This window comes from Amblyomma mixtum, chromosome 1 (assembly GCF_055824585.1).
Source record: "Amblyomma mixtum isolate Tamu chromosome 1, ASM5582458v1, whole genome shotgun sequence".
NCBI lineage: Eukaryota > Metazoa > Arthropoda > Arachnida > Ixodida > Ixodidae > Amblyomma > Amblyomma mixtum.
In genome coordinates this window covers 296,579,806-296,601,052 of record NC_143012.1, presented here as the reverse complement: position 1 = coordinate 296,601,052, position 21,247 = coordinate 296,579,806, and the positions used below count along the sequence as shown (strand labels likewise).

Below are 21,247 nucleotides of genomic sequence, written 5' to 3'. Positions count from 1 at the left end.
GAATAGTCGCAAACGCCTACGATGCAACTCCTACGTGCTGATACTAATGGTGCTGCTCGGGCAACGTCGTTTACAAGAGTGTCAAGCACTGACACGCTTCCATACTCACAAAAGGAACCATGAGCTCTACTTTTCGTTTTTCCATTTACTCAGCGCAACGGGATAGTTATCCCTTCGGCATTATCTCCCAGTTAGCACAGCACGCTTCGCTGTATTTCTAAACAACCAACTTGCTATATAATGAGCAGATTTGCCTTTCGCATCGCAGTTGTTGAACTGTGACTCCAAGCGGGCCGATTTGTGGACGTGCGCCTTGATTTTGTTTTGTCGCCTGTGGTGGCAAAGCCTTGTTCTCCGGTGAAAGCTGTTAATGACATGAACCCTAAGATCCTTAGACCCCCTCCTCACCTGTCACTAGGATGGTAGCTGTTAATGGCACGAACCTTCAGATCCGCGACGTTCGCTTAGACGTCCGCATAGGGGAGTGTAGGGGAAAAGACGGGAAGCGCACCCACGGCTGTATCCACCCCCTTCTCACTTGGATGACGAGAGTAAATGGAGTGATGGGGTAGGAGAGTGGGAAGAATGGGTATGGCTTGGGGATGAAAAAAAGCAGCTGTGACTCAGCAGTGAGGACGGAGTGCCGCAGGAGAAGCATTGAACTTTTTTTCTTGTACAGAACAGAGGGCGAGTTATCTCGCAGCTGTGGCGTGGCATAGAAGGCTGGAGAACCAGCTACGATTTAGCACGGAGGGAAGGTTTGTAGCTACAACGTAGCGTGGTGGCAGAAGATGCAGTTGGGCACAGCGAACAGATATCGCTAGGTTTTCGCATCACGCAGCGTACCATAAACGTTTGTAAATTTCTTCATCACTTTCGTGGGGTAGCAGGCCAGGGCCATGTTACCAGTGGCCGACCTCTCCACCTTTTCCTCCCATTAAAATTCCTTTCACTCTCTTCATTACTTTCATAGCATTTATACTTTGCCTTTGTTATGTTTAAAAATACCCAGGAAGAAAACGATAGCTACTCCAGGCAAGATTACGGCTGCAGCGTTAGTTTATGCAAACAATCTGTTTAACTATGCATTGAGTAAACTTGTACATATAATCTGTACGTTTAAATAATTACGGTCGCGAAGTGGCTACTCATATGGCTACGACATTCAAGCAAGCTCACACATTCAGCTAAATATGGTAAAAAAAAAATTGAAGCGGACACTTAAGCTCCGCCTTAAGGGTATGACGCGTTAGCGTAATGGGTTGGTTCCCAGATATGCAGAAGGTTATTTTTACATTCATAGATCCCTGGGAGTTCTCGTAGCCCTTCTGAGGCTTTGGTGCAGCAGTTAAGCAATGCACCACCACCCTACGGTCAAGTTCTCCCAACGGTGGGCAGTTTGTTCACTATCCAGTGGGCAGGCTGTGATGACGTCACAAGGTCACCTGACCTAGGGGGCCCACCTGCCTCCTAGGTTGCTCTCTCGGCACCGTCTGCCAGAGTCATGCTCGTGATTTTTGGCTCACAACGCCGACTCCGAATTTTCTGAACAACGGGGCCTTTAACGCTATTACGTTGAAACAAACTTTGCGTTGAGATGAGCATGGCCTAGAAAGAAATATACACTGCGGAACATGCTATACAGCAGCCATTACTTTTCTCGGGCCACAAACCACGTCCACGACGTCTCCATCCCGAGTGCCAGCGGATTCACGCAGTGTTCCCACGAGCGCAACAAGAAGGCAGCGGACAAGCAAAATGCTGAAGTCTATTTCATCTTTATTTATCCTGTTCCCAAAGCGCTAAGTTGTGCGCGCTGCGCAAAACAGCGCTACGTCGACCTGCAGACGCGATACAAAGAACGGTGGTAGACAGGTGTTATGAGACGCGCCGTCTTTAGGACCCCTGTAGCGATCGCCCGTCCGAGGGGTTCGCGGAGAGATCGACGTTATTCTTATAAATTATGGCAATGATCTGTATTCCAGAATGGCAATGTCCGGCATGCAGGGAGGTGAAAAGGAACTAGGGGGGCAGAATGAAGAGTCGACTCTCAGCTCGTTGCACATTGTCTACACCGAGGCGACGGGCCACATGTATGTACACAGCACTCACACGACACTCCGACAAAAGAAAAAAGTATTTACTGTGCGTTGCTTAAAAAGACGGTGCTTGATAACGTGCCACTTTCCTTTTTGTTTGCTCCACGTTGCGTGTTTGTTGCGTGCGGTGTGGCAAAGTTTCTCCTGCCTCCTGTAATGTTATATTAATGTTCAGACTTTCGAATCTCATGCAACAGTCGTGAGCCTATGTGTGTCAGGCTAAAGGCGTATAATCTGTGAAGGACCCCACGAAGCTCTAAGCACACTACATAGAGTCAAATGTCAGGAATTCTAACTGGAAAGGGACAGAAAATTTGCTTCAGTTATACAGATTGAAAAGAGGGAACCCCATCAGGCTCTTTTAATGCATCTTATGCTGATCGGATGAAAGAATCAGATAGTATAAACCAGTAGGTCAAATTAAGCGAGTTCGAATCAACAGTATTCTATTCATCTGCGTCAATACCAGGACACCTGCTTCTTTTGGTACACCTTAAAACAGGGATCCCTGTTATACAGTACCCGTCATTATCCTGGTACACCTGAACAACAGGCAGGTGTTCTGTTAGTTAATTTGCAACCTTTAGACGCATTTCAGTGGAACACGGTGACTCTTTACATGGCTCGCCGATTAGTTTGAAGTCGCTGCTTGTGTTTCAGTTACAGAAAAAAAAGTACCTGCCCAACATTCCTAGTAGAAAACATTCAGTTCCTAACTCGAGTTCCTCGTTCATATACTCACTGGTTATCGCACATGGCACACAAACAGAAACGACACACACGAAGACCTGCTGGCTCGCTAAAAACTTCACTGACGTTTCCGCAAGGCTGAGCTGAGTGTCTGAAAGTTATACATGACTCAGTGCTCGCTGTTGGTGTTCCAGCGAGGAATAGATAAAGAATAAATATACAGATTTCTTTCCAAGCTGAATACTCGCTTGGTCACCGGCAAAAATGGATGCCTTCACGGCAATAATGTCGTAGCAGAAGCAAACCATTCTCATTTCACGTACGTGCATTCACTGTGCAAGACAACTAAACTACCTTGTCTTCCTTCGGCCCTCCTAGGGTTGTAACGACCAGAGCAACTCAGTGCAGACAGTCAAGCGATACTATAGCACACACGTGATTGCAACGGCTTTGACAGTCAAGTACTGTCAACGTGTCAATTGCGTTGCTTGTCCTTCGTAGCTTACGCTTAAGAGAACATAATGAGGGGCTTTGGTGGTGCACATTTAGTGTCTTCTTTCTAGCCACTCTTGAAAGGCAATAACCAGCCTTATTCATTACTCGAGGTGGTGGCAATACGCTAAGCTGCGCTTAGTGTATCTCTTAGCTTGCTCACGTGCTTCTGAAACACTAGTTTGCCACTAGTGCGTGAGTGTCCGGCCCAGAGAAGAGCAAACACCGAAGCCTGTTGATCTCGGCTAAAGGCGCACATGCTATGCGTGTGCTGTCCAAGGTGTTGGGTCGCTTGCACCAGAGTGACATGCGGAAAAAAAAGATTCACACGCGATAAGCACGGTCCACTGATCCGATGCACGAGGCTGAGACGAAGTCGGTCGGTCGTGCCTTGACGAACGTGTTCGGTCCAGTAAACTCGTTGTAATGTGGCGTGAACCAGTAGGCTTGCAGTGAACCGGACGTGCGAAGAACGTTCGCAGCACCAGCAGCGAGATATGAGACACTGCTCACGCTGTCCGCGCCGCCTTCGCAGACCCACGCACAAACACACACACGCACAGAAGGCGAGCAGTGGCAGGACCTTCCTGTTTTCCCCCCACAGAAACCTGTCCTGATATGCACTTTCTGCCCAGACGATATGTCGGGTCCAGAGATCATGGCGTCGCTTCGAGGACGTGTCTGCCGCTCTCCTCGCACTCGATAAGCCAGGCCTCCAGAAAGTCCGGTTCCCACCACGCCGATACGGTCACTGGTTCAGGTCTGTATCGCTGGACCTATCGGCCTGCAAGAGAGGAACACGTGTTACAGGCGTCGGCTTGCGAGTGAAGGGAAACGGCACACACGATGAAGGGAGAAGGCAATATTAAGGCATGTGCGCGTATACATGGCGTTTTTTTTCCGCTTTTTTTTTTGCTAACATCACCACCTCACGCGCTAAGGAAGCAGGTTCACTGGTTGCATGTGCAGGCTGTTTAAAAGCCTATGAGAGCAGATAGCATTGAAATACTTGGTTGGTAAGACGTTATCTTAGCAAAGTTACGAAATCTTTAGCAGTAACACGGTAACGGAGACTGTCGTGTTTCGAAAAGGGAGAATATTTATCGATGCCCAACATCATACGAATTCACTGCCGTATCAATGGATTTGCTTCAGTGTTAAGCCGCTTCATCACCAAATGAACTGTACACATACAGTGTTCAACGAATGAAATGCGATGCACTATGCTGGTGCTCTCTTTCTGCCTGTTGGGGGGGGGTTGCTGAAAGTGTGCGTTCAAATTAAAGCTATGACGGTATTTTTAGCTACATAAATGTTTCCGAGTGTTTCCCAAAATACGTGCCTTTCACCACGGCAAAGAATTCGGCGAAGGCTACGCGCTGACAATATCGCGCTTCATTTGTTGACAACAGAACCAAGCAGGTTGATGATAAAAATTTCGACGTGTACTTATAGCTTAAAGGGAAACTGCAAAGGTTTTAGAAATCAACAAGCTTAACAGGGACGAATGTGTGAAACCTGCAGGTAAAGCATGCGAAGTCTTTTTGGGCTAGCACTTGAAATAGTGAAGTAATCGCCGATTAAAATCCGGACACCCTTCAAGCTTCTCCGCAGCGCACAGCGCCAAGTGGGGGGCGCATAATGACGTCATCGAAGGTATTGGTACATTTCCAACGCACAAACGCCTGCTTTGATGGAAAAAACCAACGCCACCGAAGGCGAACCCTGCCGAGAGTTGTTTGGCAGCGTCTAACGAGTAAGGGCAAGGGTGTGGCTGACGACAGCAGTAATTTGAAATCATACCTTCCGTGACGTCACGCTGAGTTTCCCTGCAGTCCTCCGGTGCATTGAGAAGAAGCGCAAAATTCAATCGTCGATTACGTCACTATTTTAAATGCTAGTGCAAAAATACTTGGCATGCTTTACCTACAGCCTACATAGATTTTAATCCTTGAATATCGTGAAATTCTCAAAAAAGTGCCGCTGTTGCCCTTTAAGTTTCATGCATTTCCTTGCCGTGTGGACCCAACAAACAACCCTTCATGGGCAACTGCATGTGTTTTAGAAATCGATGAACTTAAAGGGCTCGAATGTGTGAAACTTGCTGGTACAGCATGCGATGCCCTTTTGGGCTAGCACTTCAAATGTTGACGTAATCGCACCGATTAAAATCGCGATGTCCTTCAAGCTTCTCCGCAGCACACACCGCCATGTGTGTGTGTGGGGGGGCATGATGAGGTAATCGAAGGTACCGGTACATTTCCAATGCATAAAAGCTTGCTTTTAAGGGAAAAACCAAAGACACTGAAGGCAAAGCTCGCCGAGAGTTCTTCGGCGACATCAAATGAGGCACGGCAGGGTGTGGTCGACGGCAGCGGTAATTTGAAATTCCAAGGTGTCACACCAAACTTTCCCGCACTTCTCCGGCGCTCTGTGGAGAAGCCTAAAATTCAATAATCGATTACGTCACTAATTTAGATGCTAGCGCAAAAACACGTGGCATGCTTTACCTACAGCCTATACAGATTTGAATCCTTAAAAATCGTGGAATTCTCGAAAAGTGGTGCAGTTGCCCTTTAAGACTTGTGTACAAGTGTGATAGTGCTGTGGAATGTATGGAAAAAGAAATATCCACCGAACTTTTACTGAGCAGCACAGAAAATATGTTGCCAAAGGAAAGTATCTTCTTTGAAAATCCATCTGTATTACTGTGCTTAGTGCCTGAGCGAATAACAATTATGCTTAAATAAACTATAAAGGCCACATACTCACTTTTGACACTGTTGTCTGACTCCATGGCAATCGTGTCTTCACTCTTAATTTCATCTTGTAGTGTTTCTGAAAAATGAAGCAAATGCATGTTTTATTAGTGTGAAAAATTCTAGGGATGAGCTGTTGTGAAAGCAGTAATAATAAGATAAAATAAAAGCACATATGCTATGTTGTTTTCCGCGAGAGGTATTTATGATCATCAGAGATCGTGCAGCTTTTCAAAGGTATCGCTGTTCAAAAGCTACCTGTTATGCATAAGTGTACAGCACCCAATGATATTTAGAGCCGTCAATTTTTTTTTCAGTCACAACTGCTGGCGTGCTTTAGTTTGTCAAATCAGGGCAAGTGAAAGAATTTTGGACGAAAGGATAAAAATGACACATGCCCTATGCAAAAACAAAAGAGGAAAAAACATAGGAATAGGCCTTTCATGACATGTCCAACATTCTCGAACAAAAATTTTGAAAATTAGAAAATTTTAAGATTCTATTATAGAAATAATGAAGGTAATGGTCTATATTCTTCTAATATGCAGCGAAATCTTTTTTTTTATATAGTGTTTCCATCGCTAGGATCGATCGGTTAAGACTGCCGTAGAAGACCAATAGAGAACGCTTTTGATGATAGCAAAAACGTTAATAGCAAAAAAAAAAAACATGCAAGACTGCCGTCGGATGGTCTGCGGATATATTTATTGTTATACTGAAATCTTAGACTATATGAAAAAAACTGCGCTCATAAACAGTGTCCCGCTCAAAAAAGATTTTGTCCAGAATTGTTGGGCATGAGGTGAGAAAAAGAAAATATATTCATAGTTACACTGGGATATCCTAGCACTTGAAGTTGCGCAAGTATGCACTAGTTGCTCTAGCTCAAGCCAACATCCACCGCTAAAACAGCGCCGCTGTCCGTGCTTTAAAAGCACGCAAATGGTGTGGTAAAAGGGTAGCCTTGATTCGGTACATTATAGATGAGCTGGAATGTGCGTTAGTCTTGAAAATTTGCGGCTGAGAAGGGAGACAAGGATAATTAAAGAGCGTGTGGTTGCTACCTTTGGGCGTCTGCTGTGACTCCACGAGTGTGGAGCGCAGGGCCTCCTCGCACCGGGCCCTCTTCTTGACTTCGCCTTCCAGCTGGTCTTGAACCTGGCGTCGGCAGCGCTTCTCGCGTCTCAGGCGCTTCTGGTAGAACACTGGAAGGGAGAACGCGCATTGAAAACGTTGTTGTCTTGAAACTGAATGGCGAAACATTCATCGCCTCTGTCTTCCCTCGGCGAATGAAAGCTCATGTTTATTAGCGCCGGTTTCTTGTTTAAATTTCAGTTGCTTTTTGATACGTGCTGTCAGCATCATCTGTTCTTCGTGGCTTATGAGCTGGATTCTCCCAGTATTTTAATGCTAGTGCGCTAGACTGTTTCGCAGACCAAATCTGACTTTAGTGAGTTCAAGTCACGTTGCCCATATTTACATTATTTCAGTAGCCTCCTTTTTGCCTGTTCTTTCTTATTATTTTGGAAGGAAAGGCGGGTTGGGGTGAGAGGGAATTTGTTCTTTCCCCTGTCACATGCCTTTAGATCTGTGCTTCAAAATGCGATTGGGGCCAGCGTTCCTGTGTCTCAATCATGATGCTTTCTTGAAGCGAAAATGTCCTGAGAAAATATTTTTGTTTTGTTTTTTATTTGTGCTGCGCACTTAAGTATTCGCCCCGTCGTGCAGATAGCCGTCTGCGTTGTTCACGCTATCACTTAGTGACTTCTGCCATTCTTTGTAGTGATCTTCGCTACTCCTTCTTTGGAAGTTATTGTCAACAAGAACACGCCACACAGGATTTAGAACTAGACCAGTAACATAGGACGCGACCACATAGAACCGAAAGAAAATATTTTAAAATGAGCAGTACATGCACTTCTTTCACAAGTCGCTAATCGAGCGACTCGCCAAGTTCAACACGCGAAGCTGGCTTCACTGCAGAATGAAATACTCAGAGGGGAAGCCTTCTTTTTGCAAGCAGGACAGGCTTGATAAAACCCGGCAGTTGTCCTTTAGTCAACCAATCAGGCTCCGCTCGGTGTACAAGCGACGCTCAAGATCTTCAAAACCTTATCCTACATAGGTTTTGTTCTCTCTTCGTTTTCCCGATCAAGCAGGCCGGGTAAGTACTAACCTCTTTTGGTTTGCTCTTCTTGCAGTTTCTTTTCCAAGCCTTCTCTGAGCTCTCGCTCGCGAAGAATTTCCACTTTCAGCTCCGCTGCAAGAAAGACAAAACAAAACGCCGTATAAACAAAGCGCACATTATTATGCGTTGAATAAAGCGCAAGTCAGATCCCGGCCAACGCTAGTTCAGCAGTCAAAACGGGTGCATTTTACGTCCTCTTGAGCAAAAGTCCTCGACGCGTCCTCTATTGTCCTCCACAAGTCCTTTACAAGTCCTCTCGCAAGAAATAGTGTGGCACTGCATGGTAGCATTACATAGCAAGGTATCAAATGACTAAGGACTGTTCTTCTGCTTGTCATAGAGCGTGAAGACATAATGGAAAAAAATTGTACAGCTAAGCTCACCAGCTTAGCGCATTAATCAGCGAAAGCTGTTATAACTTTGGTTTAGTCACTTAGCCCTGCATTTGGCCGTGGAATCTATATCGTCAGCCGTAAGAAAAAATCTAGCCGTGTTCATGCGAATCAGCGAAATCCGAACTGGCCACCCCTCACCTCCCACCCTTTCTCTTTACACTCGCGTTTGCACACTCCCTCCTTTCCCCTAAACGTGGAGAGGGGGATTAAATGTTCCCTATAATTCGTATAAATCTTCCCTATGCACACACCGCATTTGAGTAGCGCAGCAGCAAGTAGTCTATCGCGTGCAGTGTCAATTCTACAACTGACGCCTTTTTACTACATTCAGGCATCAGTTCAAGTCAAGAATAACCTTGTCAGGCAGACAGGCAGAAGGTGCTGTTCGCACCTAGTATTCGTATTAGACCTGGGCGCGTGACATTGACAATTAGCGCCTCTTGAGGAGGGAGCGTTGCGCACCTCTCTCCATGTGGACCTGCTGCTCCTGCTGCCTGGCGTTCTCCTCGGCGACCTTGAGCAGGCCCAGGATGTTCTGCAAGAGGGTCTCGACGGACCCCATTCCGCGCGCCGCCAGCAGTCCCGCCCTCTCCATGTACAGCTGGGCCTCGCCGTCCTGCGACGAGCTGCGCTTCATGCCGCCGCCGCCAGAGCTCGACAGGCTCGCCTCCGAGTCCTCGCCGCTCAGGTCACCTGTGTGTCAGACGACAACAATACGCGCATGTTTGTCAGTTTGGTTAGCTGCTTCCTGCCGGCCCCTAATGTGTCTGTAAAAGCTGCCTGGAGTTTATCATTGGGTTGACATAGCTACTAGTTACGCGAGACAGCAACAATACGCACGTGTCCATCAACTCGGTTAGCTTCTGCCGGTCCTTTCTATGCATATAGGAAAGCGCTTAGCGTAAATGGCTTAGTTGGCGTACTAAAATTTTAATTGGGTTCTCGGCACAATGCTAATCTGTGACCTCGTTGCTCAGCTAACTAACGGAATGTGCGCATTGGGCTACAAATGCAGAGGTGGCATTCCTCTGCGAATTTGATCCTGTTTTTATCTAACACTTGCCAGTGTCTGTAATGCTTGGCCGGTGACAATATTTAATTGGATCGTTCAGTCATTTTGTTGTATTGTTTTTTTTTCATGTTTAGCGACAGCGTAGGCGACACCTACAGCATTGCTGCCGAAGCGAGTGCCCTATGCCTCCCATGTAATGAATCAACAGTGACGCCACGATTGATCCGCCAGTCAGCTTGTGTGTACATTGCATTCGCAAGGTTATACATATCGGGTGACAACTAAACAGCACTGCGAAATTTAGAACAGCATGCACCACATGTTGCGGAATATTACAATGACAAGAGTTTGCATGCAGATAATTACGCTGGAAAACGCCTTGAATTCAGAAATACCACTTGCCCGTTGCTGAGCTCTAGTACTTATTGTGCTAGAATTTGCAAGAGAGCTGTTGGTAGCATGGATGCGCCCACGAAGGCAGTGGCTCAAAATGATTTTGACTATACCTACGCTGGAGCTATGAGACGCTTTGCTTTAATTGCGTGTAACGATGGTTCAAGAATGCATTAGCGAGGTGCCGCAACTGCTAACGCATTTGAATGTTGATAAAAACTTCTTCCAATTTATCGCCCCCACCCCTTTTTTTCCCTTGCCATAAAAGCACTCACTCGAAGGCCAGAAAGTGGACGCGGGAGTTTTAAATTACGACATGCCACGACGTCTGTACCAACGCTATTTACCTTGCACAAGGTTTCCTGCTGCAAGATAAATAGCTACCGAGAACCGACCCTATCGACAACAGCAGTGCATGCTGGGAATAGGCCCTTCACCTTGTTCCCGGTCGTCGGCGTAGTCGGACTCCGCCTGTCCGTCGTCCTCTTCTCGCGTCCTCTGGTGGCCCTCCAAATCCCTGTCACGCGACGCGGCGGCGCCATTTTGGGACAGGTTGAGCACAGACCCGGCTTCGTGCTCTCCCGGTGGCCCTGCGTTTTAAGGGAACGCCAACCGAGGGCATGACAACCTAATCGAAGTCGTTTTTTCATGAAGGATGCCTGCCAGCCGTCATCGCCGGTAAAAGCAAAAGCCTTAGAAGTTGCTCCGCAACACTCGGCTCAAAATTGCCGCTACTGTCTACTCATCGCACATACTCCCCGAGGCCGGATTGTATTGAAAAGACAAAATGCAAAACTACAGCTAGAAGCATGAGAGCCCTGACGTAAAGCCGTATCCTGGTCTCGCGTTTACCGAAGATACCAAAGGTCTCTGAATTCCCACGCTGGATGCTGTCGACTAGATCTTAGATGGAGTGCATTCGCTTATTATTAGTATATTTATTTATAGCGTGTCATGCAGTGTCAAGGCATGAGATCAAAAAGGTACAGTTAAAAGTGCAGCTAAAGCAAAAATTACACAAACTACGAACCATGTCACACACTCACACACACATACACACAAAAAAAGTTAGCTGGCGTCAAGAGCAGACTTGCCGTGACTATCCCTGGCTGACATCTCATTGTTTAACATGCATTCTACAGTCGCCTGGTTTCAGAATTTCATTCCAGCGTAAAGAGTAGAGAAGTGAGATCGGTGAGTCAAAACATGTTGTCATTATCACTTTGTCTAGGCATTACATGAGTATTTGATATCGCTTTGAAGCATATACTTACATCCGGGACTTATAGATCTTCTGTTCGGGTCAGAGCCGCGCATCTTTTCTTTTTCTCCATAGTCGTCACTGTTTCTGAAAATAAACAACAAAAGGCAATTTCAGTTACCACGTTTTTTTTTTTTTTTCCAGCCATTAAAGGATTACAACGCTCTGTAAAAGGTAAAGTTTCAAAGACCCGAGAAATGTGTTTTGGAGCGCTAGTTGGTTCATGGTCTTGTACGAAGAAAAAGAGCGCAAAAGAAAGCCAAGATGACACAAGCCCTATCTCCTGATATTTATTGACAGAGACAGCGGTATTCATAGGTGTATGAGAATATATATATATGTGGTTGGATTTTTTCTCCACACATAATCCTCCTTTTATTTTTTCCACATTTAAAAACCCCTGTCTCTGTCAACAGACGTCACTTGACAGTCAGTTCCTGTCTTCTATTGTTCGGCTTTTTGGGGGGAATTCCCTAAGGCCATTTTTCCGGCGTTGCTGTCGAGCCTTTGCTAGAGAACTGTAAATAATTAAGGTCCAACACGGGCAACTTTTATTTTGGTGAGGCGTTTAACAGGGAGGGGAATGTTTTAGAGGACGTGTCAGCAGTGCGAGAAATCGAGCTAGAATGCTGGTTGGTTTAGTTTATGGGGTTTAACGTCCCAAAGCGACTAAGGCTATGAGAGACGCCGTAGTGGAGGGCTCCGGAAATTTCGACCACCTGGGGTTCTTTAACGTGCACTGACATCGCACAGTACACGGGCCTCTAGAATTTCTCCTCCAAAGAAATTCTAGCCGCCGCGGCCGGGATCGAACCCGCGTCTTTTGGGCCAGTAGCCGAGCACCATAACCGCTGAGCCACCGCGGCGGCCGAGCTAGAATGCATACGAATACCAAAGCAAGTTACACATGGTTATATAATGTACAAAACTTATTAACACGCGATTCAGCAAGTAGCTTTAAAAAATAATGCCAGAAAAAAACTGAAGACTGTTGACATGTTCAGCAACAAATCAATGGGCCTTCATCAAGTAGACCGGCTTCATTCATAGCTGATCGGGTACTGTTATAGCGCGAAACTGACTGAAGGACAAAAAAAAAACACGCAATAAGAAGCTCGTTGCGAGCACCGCAGAGAAAACAGCGAAGGGAGGGAAAAATGGGCAGGGGGCGGAAGGAGCATGGGGGGGTTATGAATCGCTAGCGTTTGCTGTCTGGTCTCATACAAGCCTTCGGCACTCTCTATTTTTTTTTTTTTTTGTTTATTTCCATGCAGTCTTGCGGCGCCTGTAGCGCATAACAGGCAGCAGCCGTACAAACAACAACAAAAAAACGCGAACGCGCCATATTTGTTCGCTACTATTTTTTTTCTCTTCCTTATTTTCCTCGCAGGCGGGCGCGCGTGCGGCCGGGCTGGTTTGTCGGCCCGCCGGAGCGTCGGATATTGACCGGTCGGGCCCTTCTTTATTAATCGCGCGCGGTTTCCGGTCACCCGTTTCACGCAGCGAAGCCCAGCCCAGCCCTGCCCGCCGCTGTACTGATCGAGCGCCGATGCTCTTTTAATCTCTGCGCTCTTTTGTTTCTTCCGTGACGCGCTGCCCAATGTGATATCGACGGCGGAGAAAGAACACGGTACACGTGGGTGTATGCGGGGAAGGTGGAGGGCGTGCGCGGCGGAGCGGACATTAGGTACACGCCTGACGTTATACTGCCACGGAGGCGACTACGCGCAGGTCGTATATGGGGGCGACACGTTTTCCGGGAAGTAGATCGTCTTTGACTCTCGCTCTCCCTCTCTCATGCGCTGTCTCTCTCTCTCTCTCTCTCTTTCCATTTTTCCTGATCTGCTTACTCTCGTTCCGTCCGCTTTATGACTGCTACCGACGCATCGCTATTTTGCAAGATCACGTCACCTTCGTTTCGGGTTCGCTCTATTTTTTGTGTTGGCCGCTTCGTTTGTTCGGCGCCAGGAGGCGCTGCGCACACAATATGCAATTTCAAGGAACGCTTTATTATTGGCTGCTTTGGGACGAAATGACGTCAGAGAAAAGTTGACACTACTAACACAATTCGTTGTTGCTGTATGCGAGACAGGGAAAGGATAGAACATATTCAGCGTAAGGCCTTCAGCCTCCAGCACACCAATCCATCACAAAGATCCGAGATCCTTTCGAGGTCCAAGATTCAAACAAGGTGCGTTAGGGGTGTAACTAGGAGACAAGTGTTAACGGCCCGATAGAAAGAGGTTGCTTCTAATTACCTGCCAAGTTCCCTGAAAGCGCTGCGAATGAAACTGAACTAGTCCATCTCAGCAACTGAGTCGATGTAGTGCGTTTGTTTTTGCTTTCCGCTCCCACGCGAATTTCTTCTCTTTCAATCTGCCCCTGCACCCCGCGCCAACTCGGCAGAAATATGATCCCGCCCGAAGCGTGTGCGAGGAAACGGCGGAGGTATAGAAAGAAAAGAGAGAAAGAAAGGCCGGGGCTTCGTTCAGCGAACGGCTCAAAATGAGCGCGTCCGTCCGCGGGTCTGGGAAACAGGCCGCGTTCATTAGCCGCGTCCTCGTCAGCGGGACTCAATGCGCGCGGCCAGATGGCTCGCGGTCTAAAATACGCGGCAGATGGGCCGCTGTCTCAGTTCGAGAGCGGCGTCCGATCTCCGCACAGTGGGAAGGAGGGGAAAATGAGCGCGCGCGGTAATAAATTCGTCAAGGGACTCGGAGGAGTAAGTGAACGAAGCAAACAACGAAGCCGCGGACGTCTAAATAGGCAGAAGGCTAGTTCGGGAACATTCGGTGCTGTGAGAAACGTGGACGATAGCGGCTGCACCGTTCTTGCCGTCTGAGGGCTTCGAGAATCCCTTCATAAATCTCATGGCGTATAGCAGATGAAAAGAAAAAAAAAGTTATGCTCGATAATGTGTTTGAGGCAACGAAACGTGCAAACGACGCTCCGTACTGACGTCGTGCTTCGCTGTATTGGCGAGTACTTCAGCGATACCTATCGCAGCTCCGAAGTTGGTAGACATCACAAAATAACTGATCTGCTTAGTCGGTTGCTAGAGTAGTGGGGCCTTTCTTAATATTTCTCCAGCTTGGCGCCAGTCGTAAATGAAGACCAAGAACCGGAAACATGTGGACAATGCTCGTACCGTGGAAACGCCGTCTATTAATGTCGTCCCCTTCCGTATGTCTATACGTGGACTGTCCGTGAAATAACAGCAAGTTTACCATCTATTCATGTGGAACTAAAAACTACCGGCAGCTGAAAGGAAGCGTCAGGCACTTGATCGATTTGGTTCTGTAAATAAGCCAACGATGTGAGTTGTGCGTTTTCGAACACTGTCGGTATAATTTTCTCAAGCTAGACCTTTAGGTCTGTACAAAATACCCAGAGAAGCTCGTTCGGCCCCTTATCGGCTACCCTTCCTGGGCCCAGTTTCGCCAGCCATATTTCTAGTACATTTTTATTTGCTTGGAAGCAACGTCATGAAAAAGCAAATGTCGTCAGGCATCATGGGGTCCGGCTAGACGCACAGTCCTGACCAGAATTCTGCCACCACTCATCCATGATTGCGTTTAGCTAAACAGCATGACCGCCCGAAACACTCTACTTCGTCCTTCTTGCGCATCCTTCTATTCTTCGTCATTCTTTGTAGCTTATGCTTATTTCGCGTTAGCATTGCTCATGCTGTGTCACTATATAGAAAATTTAGCCGCTAGCCATTTTCCTTGCATGGATGGCACTATTGTTCCAACAGCTAAAACCGACAACACTCAAAAGGAAAACAGAAGCGCTGACGTAAGACACAAGTAAGCTGAACTGGGCTAGTCGGAGCAATTGCATCTTCGAAAAACGTAGCGCGAAACACAAGACACAGGTAAGCGCTCGTGTCCTGTCTTCACCTTACCTGTGTCTTGTGTTTCGCGCTACGTTTTTCGCTGACGTAAGACACATGCGCAATCAGATATGTTCTTTTCTGCCTTGTTTGTTTGTTGCCATTTTAGCCCCAGAAGACCTGTACCAGAGATCCTCATGAACCAGATAGCCCGCCGCAGCGCTACGCTGTAGTACGTAATTTCGCGTACAAGGAAGGGGAGAGCGCGCTCACTAACGCACCTTGAAGAAAAAAAGGGGGAGGGGGGGGGGGGGCGGACGCAGATTATTGACGTTTAACTCGCTAATGACAGTGGCATGCTTTGACCGTGTCGCGCCAGACATTCTCCAATATCTTGCAGTACGTTAACGGTGACTCAGAGAATAACCCCGCCGTCAGAGTAGGATACTTCGAAGTCCTCGCAGAGCACAGGACAGACCTGGGGCTGCACAGGTCCAGTCCGTGCGCGGCTGCTTGCTGCTGCTGTTGCTGGTGCTGTTGTTGCTGCTGCTGGTGCTGCTGGTGCTGCTGCCTGAGCTTGTCGTGTCCGGCGCGTCCCAGGTGCGCCATGCCGGCGGCCAGCGGCAGAGCCAGCCCTCCGGCCAACAGGTGGCGCTGGTAAGCTGCGGCCGCTGCAGCGGCGGCGGTCGCCGACGGGTGCGCAGTGCCGTGAGCGCTAAGGCCCAGCAGACCCAGGGCCTGCTGCTCCAGGGGGGAGACACCGAGCGCCTGGTACGGAGCCACCGCGCTACCGGCCGACAGCTTGTCCGACGGCACCGCTGGACGGGCGCCTGTCACCAGAAAGCGAGGGTGAGGGCAGCGTTGAAAAAAACATTGTTCGCATCCTGTGGCGTAATATAGAGGCAAATCGCAAATCACGTCATAAGATCAGGGTAGCGTACGCTGTGTTGTTTAAAGCAACCGTGGCACCAGTGATGCTTTGCCTGGGGTGTTTACATCGAACCCAGTGGTTGCCTGCCTTGATTCCGCAGTCCGCTTTTTAATTGAAAGACCACAGAAGTGTAGTTAATGAATCAATTAATGCGAACCTGCACAAAAATTTCGAGCTAGTACTGTAAACGAATAGTATGCGGCGCAAAACACTGAGATTACAAGCACAGGATGCCGCGGACCATGGCCAATTGTTATCAACTGCGTTTTTTTTTGTTAGGCTGTATCCTATAGAGATTACATCGGTAAGGTATGTTGGTGGGCGAGTTTGTTAAGAATTATTTTGAGAACACTGCTGGCAGACAACGGAAGAAGACAAGGAAGACACACAACTGCGCAGTTGTCTGTCTTCATCCGTTGTCTGCTAGCTCTGTTAAGATGAAGATGAGGCCCTGCGAATGGTTGAGCATAAATTTCTTGATCAGATATGGCAACCACGCGCCGTTCAACTGGTGGGGTATAACGGTTGCCGACACGCTTTGCGGGCACTCAATATAACCACAGCCCCATATCTACTAGTAGCTACGGTGCTGAGTGCAGAACGTTTCACACGCAAAGCACGTTTTGAAGAAAAGCGCCCACGATCAAGTGGCGATTTCGGACGTTGCTCAAGCATTGTAATATACACGACCGGTCCTTTGCAAAACGATATGCATTAACAACCTCTTACGCCGGTAGGACAAGCCGTGTTTGCCTGAACATAATCTTGTACTCTGCATGGGCTATCCTCGGAAGACTCCGTAATATTTATTGTATTTTTTTTCGCAAAGGAAGCAAGTGCGCAAACTAACACTGCCCAGCTTTTTCTGAACCCACTGCATAAGTAACAGCGCTCAGAATTATGAACGCCAATTTTAGCTGCGCAGTCGTGCATGGCCTAACTTGTTCGCGAATTATTGATGATGAGCATTTTAATGTTTAGCTATGTTATTTATCAAGCATCGTTTGGAAGCTGATTTGCAATTTTTCCATTTTGATAATACGCTTGTGCACCAGCAGCTTCTAGACCTCAGCAGAAGTCCGGTTCCTACAGAGCGCAACTTAAAGTTTACGAGTCAAGGATCATTCAGAAGAAACAACAGCTTGTGTTACTATCATTACATGAGACGTCGCTAATGTCTTCAAAAATGTCTCAGCTTTGGACATACCGAGAGGAAGAGCATTATGCAATATGCGCAAGTGTCGGCAGTCTCAGACATCGGCAAACATGGCTTGCAGTTGCATAAGTGCCACTAAAATGCACAAAGCTAACTACATGCTATTTGTTATGGAACAATATTTGCAAAAAGTACGTTTTATTTAGTGTATTTGCTTCAGAAGTTAATCACTGGCCCACATATTGCGCCGAAAAGCATCGAAAAAAAAATAAGTGAGACGGTTATTGAGAAACACGTCTTGAATGCAGCTCTGGACATCAGATTCCAGTTATATTTCGGGGGGAAAAAAAATCAACTCTTTTTCGATCCGCAGAAAGCGTAATCTTCAGTTCTTAACGAAGCGAAGGAACTTAAGCCGTCCCGAAAGAGAGAAGGAGCGCACGATTCAGCGCGGAGCAAATACCAAGAAAAAACAGAAGAAACAGAGTGTTCCACTCATCCGATAACCAAGCGGTGACGACTCAGCATTTTTCAGCCAATTTTAATTTCCAAACCACGGCCTCCTCTAAGCGCGCATGTTCAGTGAATCAAATTAGCCTGTCCGAAGAACCCGCAGCGGAACCGCATTACACTGCTCGCGAAGAGGGGCACTAAAAACCGCTCGTGCACGCTTCTGCAAGCGCGGCTCCACCGCATAAATCAAAAGGTCGATTTGGCAAGAACTCCAAAAGGAATAAGGAAAGGAAAAGAAGGAGAGCGAGGGGGACAGTAAGGGAAAGGGAGGAAAGCTGAGGGGAATCGAAGTACCGAAAAGTCATAACGTTCGAGCTAACGTGTAGTTTCCAAAGAAGGGTTTTACTTTTGGTACAAGAAAAGGCGCGAGCCTTGGTTTGAGCGGGAAGCGAAGGCGAACGCAGAGACGAGAAAGCGCGGGAGAGAAGAGGATCGGAAGTCAGCGCCCCCGGTGGCGAGCGGCGGAATTCATCTTGTCCCACTTCGATATTCAAAGACTCACACACCCGTCCATCCAGCCCACTCCTCCACCCCTTTGCTTCTCCAGCGCCGCTTCTCCTCGGGGTTTGCGCGCGAGATAAGCGCGGATATTTATGCGACTCCGTAATAAAAATTCTATTATGCGCCGCGCGGCGGCGCACTGTCCGTCACCGGTCGTTTGGCTCGGAGCTTTTTTTCCCCGCTGCCGCTGCTGCTGCTGCCCAATAATTCCGCTAATAACGTTTCTCGGCTGGATGGAGCGCCGCGATAAAGACGCCCTCCCCCCTTTCTTCCTCTCCCCCGTGTCCCGTTCCTTTACTTCTTCGCTTCGGAATCAATGCCCTTTCTCGATGTGCCTCGCCCTCATACACACACAGACACACGCCACGCCACTTTCTCCTTTGGCCACGGAGCGTTTATCTTGTACCCGGCTCCTGCTCAGCGTTCGAACAATGGACTGCGACGAGCATGATGCGACTTTATAAGGCGGAAAGGAATTCTCTCTCGTACGTACAGCGCGGCGTCGGCGTTTGTATAATGGCCCCTTGGAAACCGGGGCAGTTTGATTTTTCTTCCCCTAATGTCGCTTAATGAAGGTTGTAAAGCGAGACGGACCGCACGCCGATCGAGGCGCGCTCGCCGGGGGCCCTCGCAAGACGCTCTCGGCCCTAATCAAGCCAGGGCACGCGGGTAAGTATGCGATGGCTGTTCGAGGAGGGGGGCAAGGGAAGGGAGGGGGGTCTATAACTCGACGTCGTATCACTGGCCGGGCAGCGCAAAGGTCACTGAGCGGAAAGGAGGAAACTGCCTTCGACCAGCGATTCTCTGAAATGCCTATCTGAGGTGTAACAAAGTGTAACGACGAGTTAAATTTAAGTGGATAGCGAGTAACCGTTTTTACTATCAAAGTTCACGACTTAGCAACAACTCCAGAAGGGCGAAGTCAAGTTGACTTAATAGGCATCGATCTAGAAATATCAATCGGCCACGTCTCTCGCCCCGAAATAATTATTCCATAAATGAAAGCCCAATCTAAATAACGACACCATACATAAACTGCATTCAAGCATACCTGTCTGTGCGGAAACAATGTGCTATTTCGACCTCCGCAACCAGACATTCAGGGATTTCACCAGGATAAGTATTAGGGCCGCTTTTCTATCTCGTTTTCATAAACGATAGCGTCAGTGCAATACGCGTCAAAATAAAGCTATTTACGGATGGCTGCAGTTTGTATCATGAAATATACAATTAAAATGACCAAGCAGTTTTCAACATCGCTCTATTTACAATACAAATTTGGTGGTCGAAATTGCAGACGACCATTAACTTCAAAAAGACCGTCGCGATGACCATAAGACGTAAAAAGAATCCCTTAACTTCTACTTATAGCATTAACAACCACTGTTTATCGGTCGTGCGCAGTTTACAAGTACTTGTTAGTAATAATTACTCAAGATCTTAGATGGAAGCAGCGTGTAACACACATTTATAATAAAGCAATGAAGGATATTGGCTTTTCAAGGGGAACATTAGGCGACGCTTGACCTGAAATGAAAATGTTTGAACGCAAAACATCTATCCGACCTATTCTATAGTACGCTGCGATTGTCTGGGATCCACACGCATAAACTAGCACCACTAAACATGAGAAAGTCCAAAGAAAATCAGCTAGGTTCATTTTTAACTCGCACAGCTGACGCACGTCTCGATCATCTCTTCTAGAAGCCCTGCAGACCTCGGAAATCTTGCGCCAGGGTGTTGTAGGGACCGACTAAAATTTCTCTAATCACCCTATAAGAATCACTCAGGAGCAGATAAAAGATTATACATTCTACCTGCTAACCAATCTTCACATGCTCGTATCACACCAAAAAGGTTAGAGATTTCTTGTGCTGGACCAGCGTATTTCATAATTCTTTTTTTCCCGCGCACTGTGTCCGAATGAGCTATCAACATTGTTAACTGCCAATCGGTATCATCATTCCTCTGCGCACCTGCGCATAAACTATACCTAACCTGTCCAGCAAATCCCAGTTGCATCATAACGATAAAAGTACTTTTCTACGTTGTTCATTCTGCAGTTTTACAGCATTATGCTCTTCAGTGTCTGATATATTGTTTGCGGTTTTTATTACTGTTCGAAATGGCCACTCCGGCCTAAGGCCTGGTAACAAGGCTGGCAGTACTTGCAAAACAGCTTATTCAGGAAAGATACGGGGCCAAACCTGCGCACAGAGTCAATTTTTTTTCTCGTTCTCAGCAAAACCTGTGGCGTTGTGGAGGCGACGGCTGGTATCAGCTAAACTTTGGCCGAATTCATAAAACTCTTTTACCTCAACAACCGACTCTATAAACGTACGAGAAACAAAAAAAAAAGCGAAAGGCGAGGGGCAGCAGAGCGGATCGATGGCTATGATTTGTCCAAAATGAATCGGGGGCGTAAAGCCGATGTCGCGCGCTAAACGGGAGTACGCCGGTGGCTGAAAATGAACGACACCAGCTTCCATCAGGCTCCTTTTAGACGCCGACCCGTGGGCGGCTGCCAGTTCGCACCGGCGGCGGCGTCGGCGCAGTCAAAGAGCGACGCGACCGCGCTCTCGGTCAGCCCACGAGCGCGTTTGGGTGCGGGCCGCCGGCGCCAGCCTGAGCTTTATTCTCGGCACTCGGAGAACAAGCCTCGTTATTGAGCGGCTGTCACACATCGCGTGTTGACCGTACGGATGAAGGAGCGAGGATAGCGGGGGAGGAGACGGCACTTCCTGTATACAACGCAGGAGGAGGAGGACGGGGGGAGAGAGGGGGGAAACAAAGAGAGCGGAAGTGTGAACGTCGTGGTTTACCTTGGCTCCACATCTTGAGTAACACGGCTGGGATGTTGAGTTCGGCTTCCTCCGCGCAGCGAACGCTCTCTGAGGACGAAGCAGAGGGGGAGGTAGAGAGTGAGGGGAGAGGTTGGTGGGGAGCTGTGGGGGTGTGTGGGGAGGAGAGGGTGGGCGGCACGGGCACTAGAGAGAGAAACACACGCGATGGGGATACCAAA

At 47.8% G+C, this 21,247-nt stretch overlaps 1 protein-coding gene across 1 annotated transcript in view; it reads right to left on the bottom strand.

Annotated features, from left to right (window-relative positions):
* Positions 1–1,759: 1,759 nt before the first annotated feature.
* Positions 1,760–21,247, bottom strand: part of LOC149372149 (dachshund homolog 1-like) — a 62,059-nt gene continuing 42,571 nt past the window's right edge. Inside the window, exons 4-12 of the mRNA XM_089566522.1 lie at positions 21,048–21,116; positions 15,603–15,954; positions 11,303–11,376; positions 10,466–10,618; positions 9,086–9,316; positions 8,217–8,300; positions 7,105–7,245; positions 6,050–6,119; positions 1,760–4,065 (exon numbers count right to left, since the gene is read on the bottom strand). Of these exons, the coding sequence (XP_089422648.1) occupies positions 4,038–4,065; positions 6,050–6,119; positions 7,105–7,245; positions 8,217–8,300; positions 9,086–9,316; positions 10,466–10,618; positions 11,303–11,376; positions 15,603–15,954; positions 21,048–21,116 (1,202 nt within the window). The 3' untranslated portion in view covers positions 1,760–4,037. The remainder of the gene's footprint in view (positions 4,066–6,049; positions 6,120–7,104; positions 7,246–8,216; positions 8,301–9,085; positions 9,317–10,465; positions 10,619–11,302; positions 11,377–15,602; positions 15,955–21,047; positions 21,117–21,247) is intronic.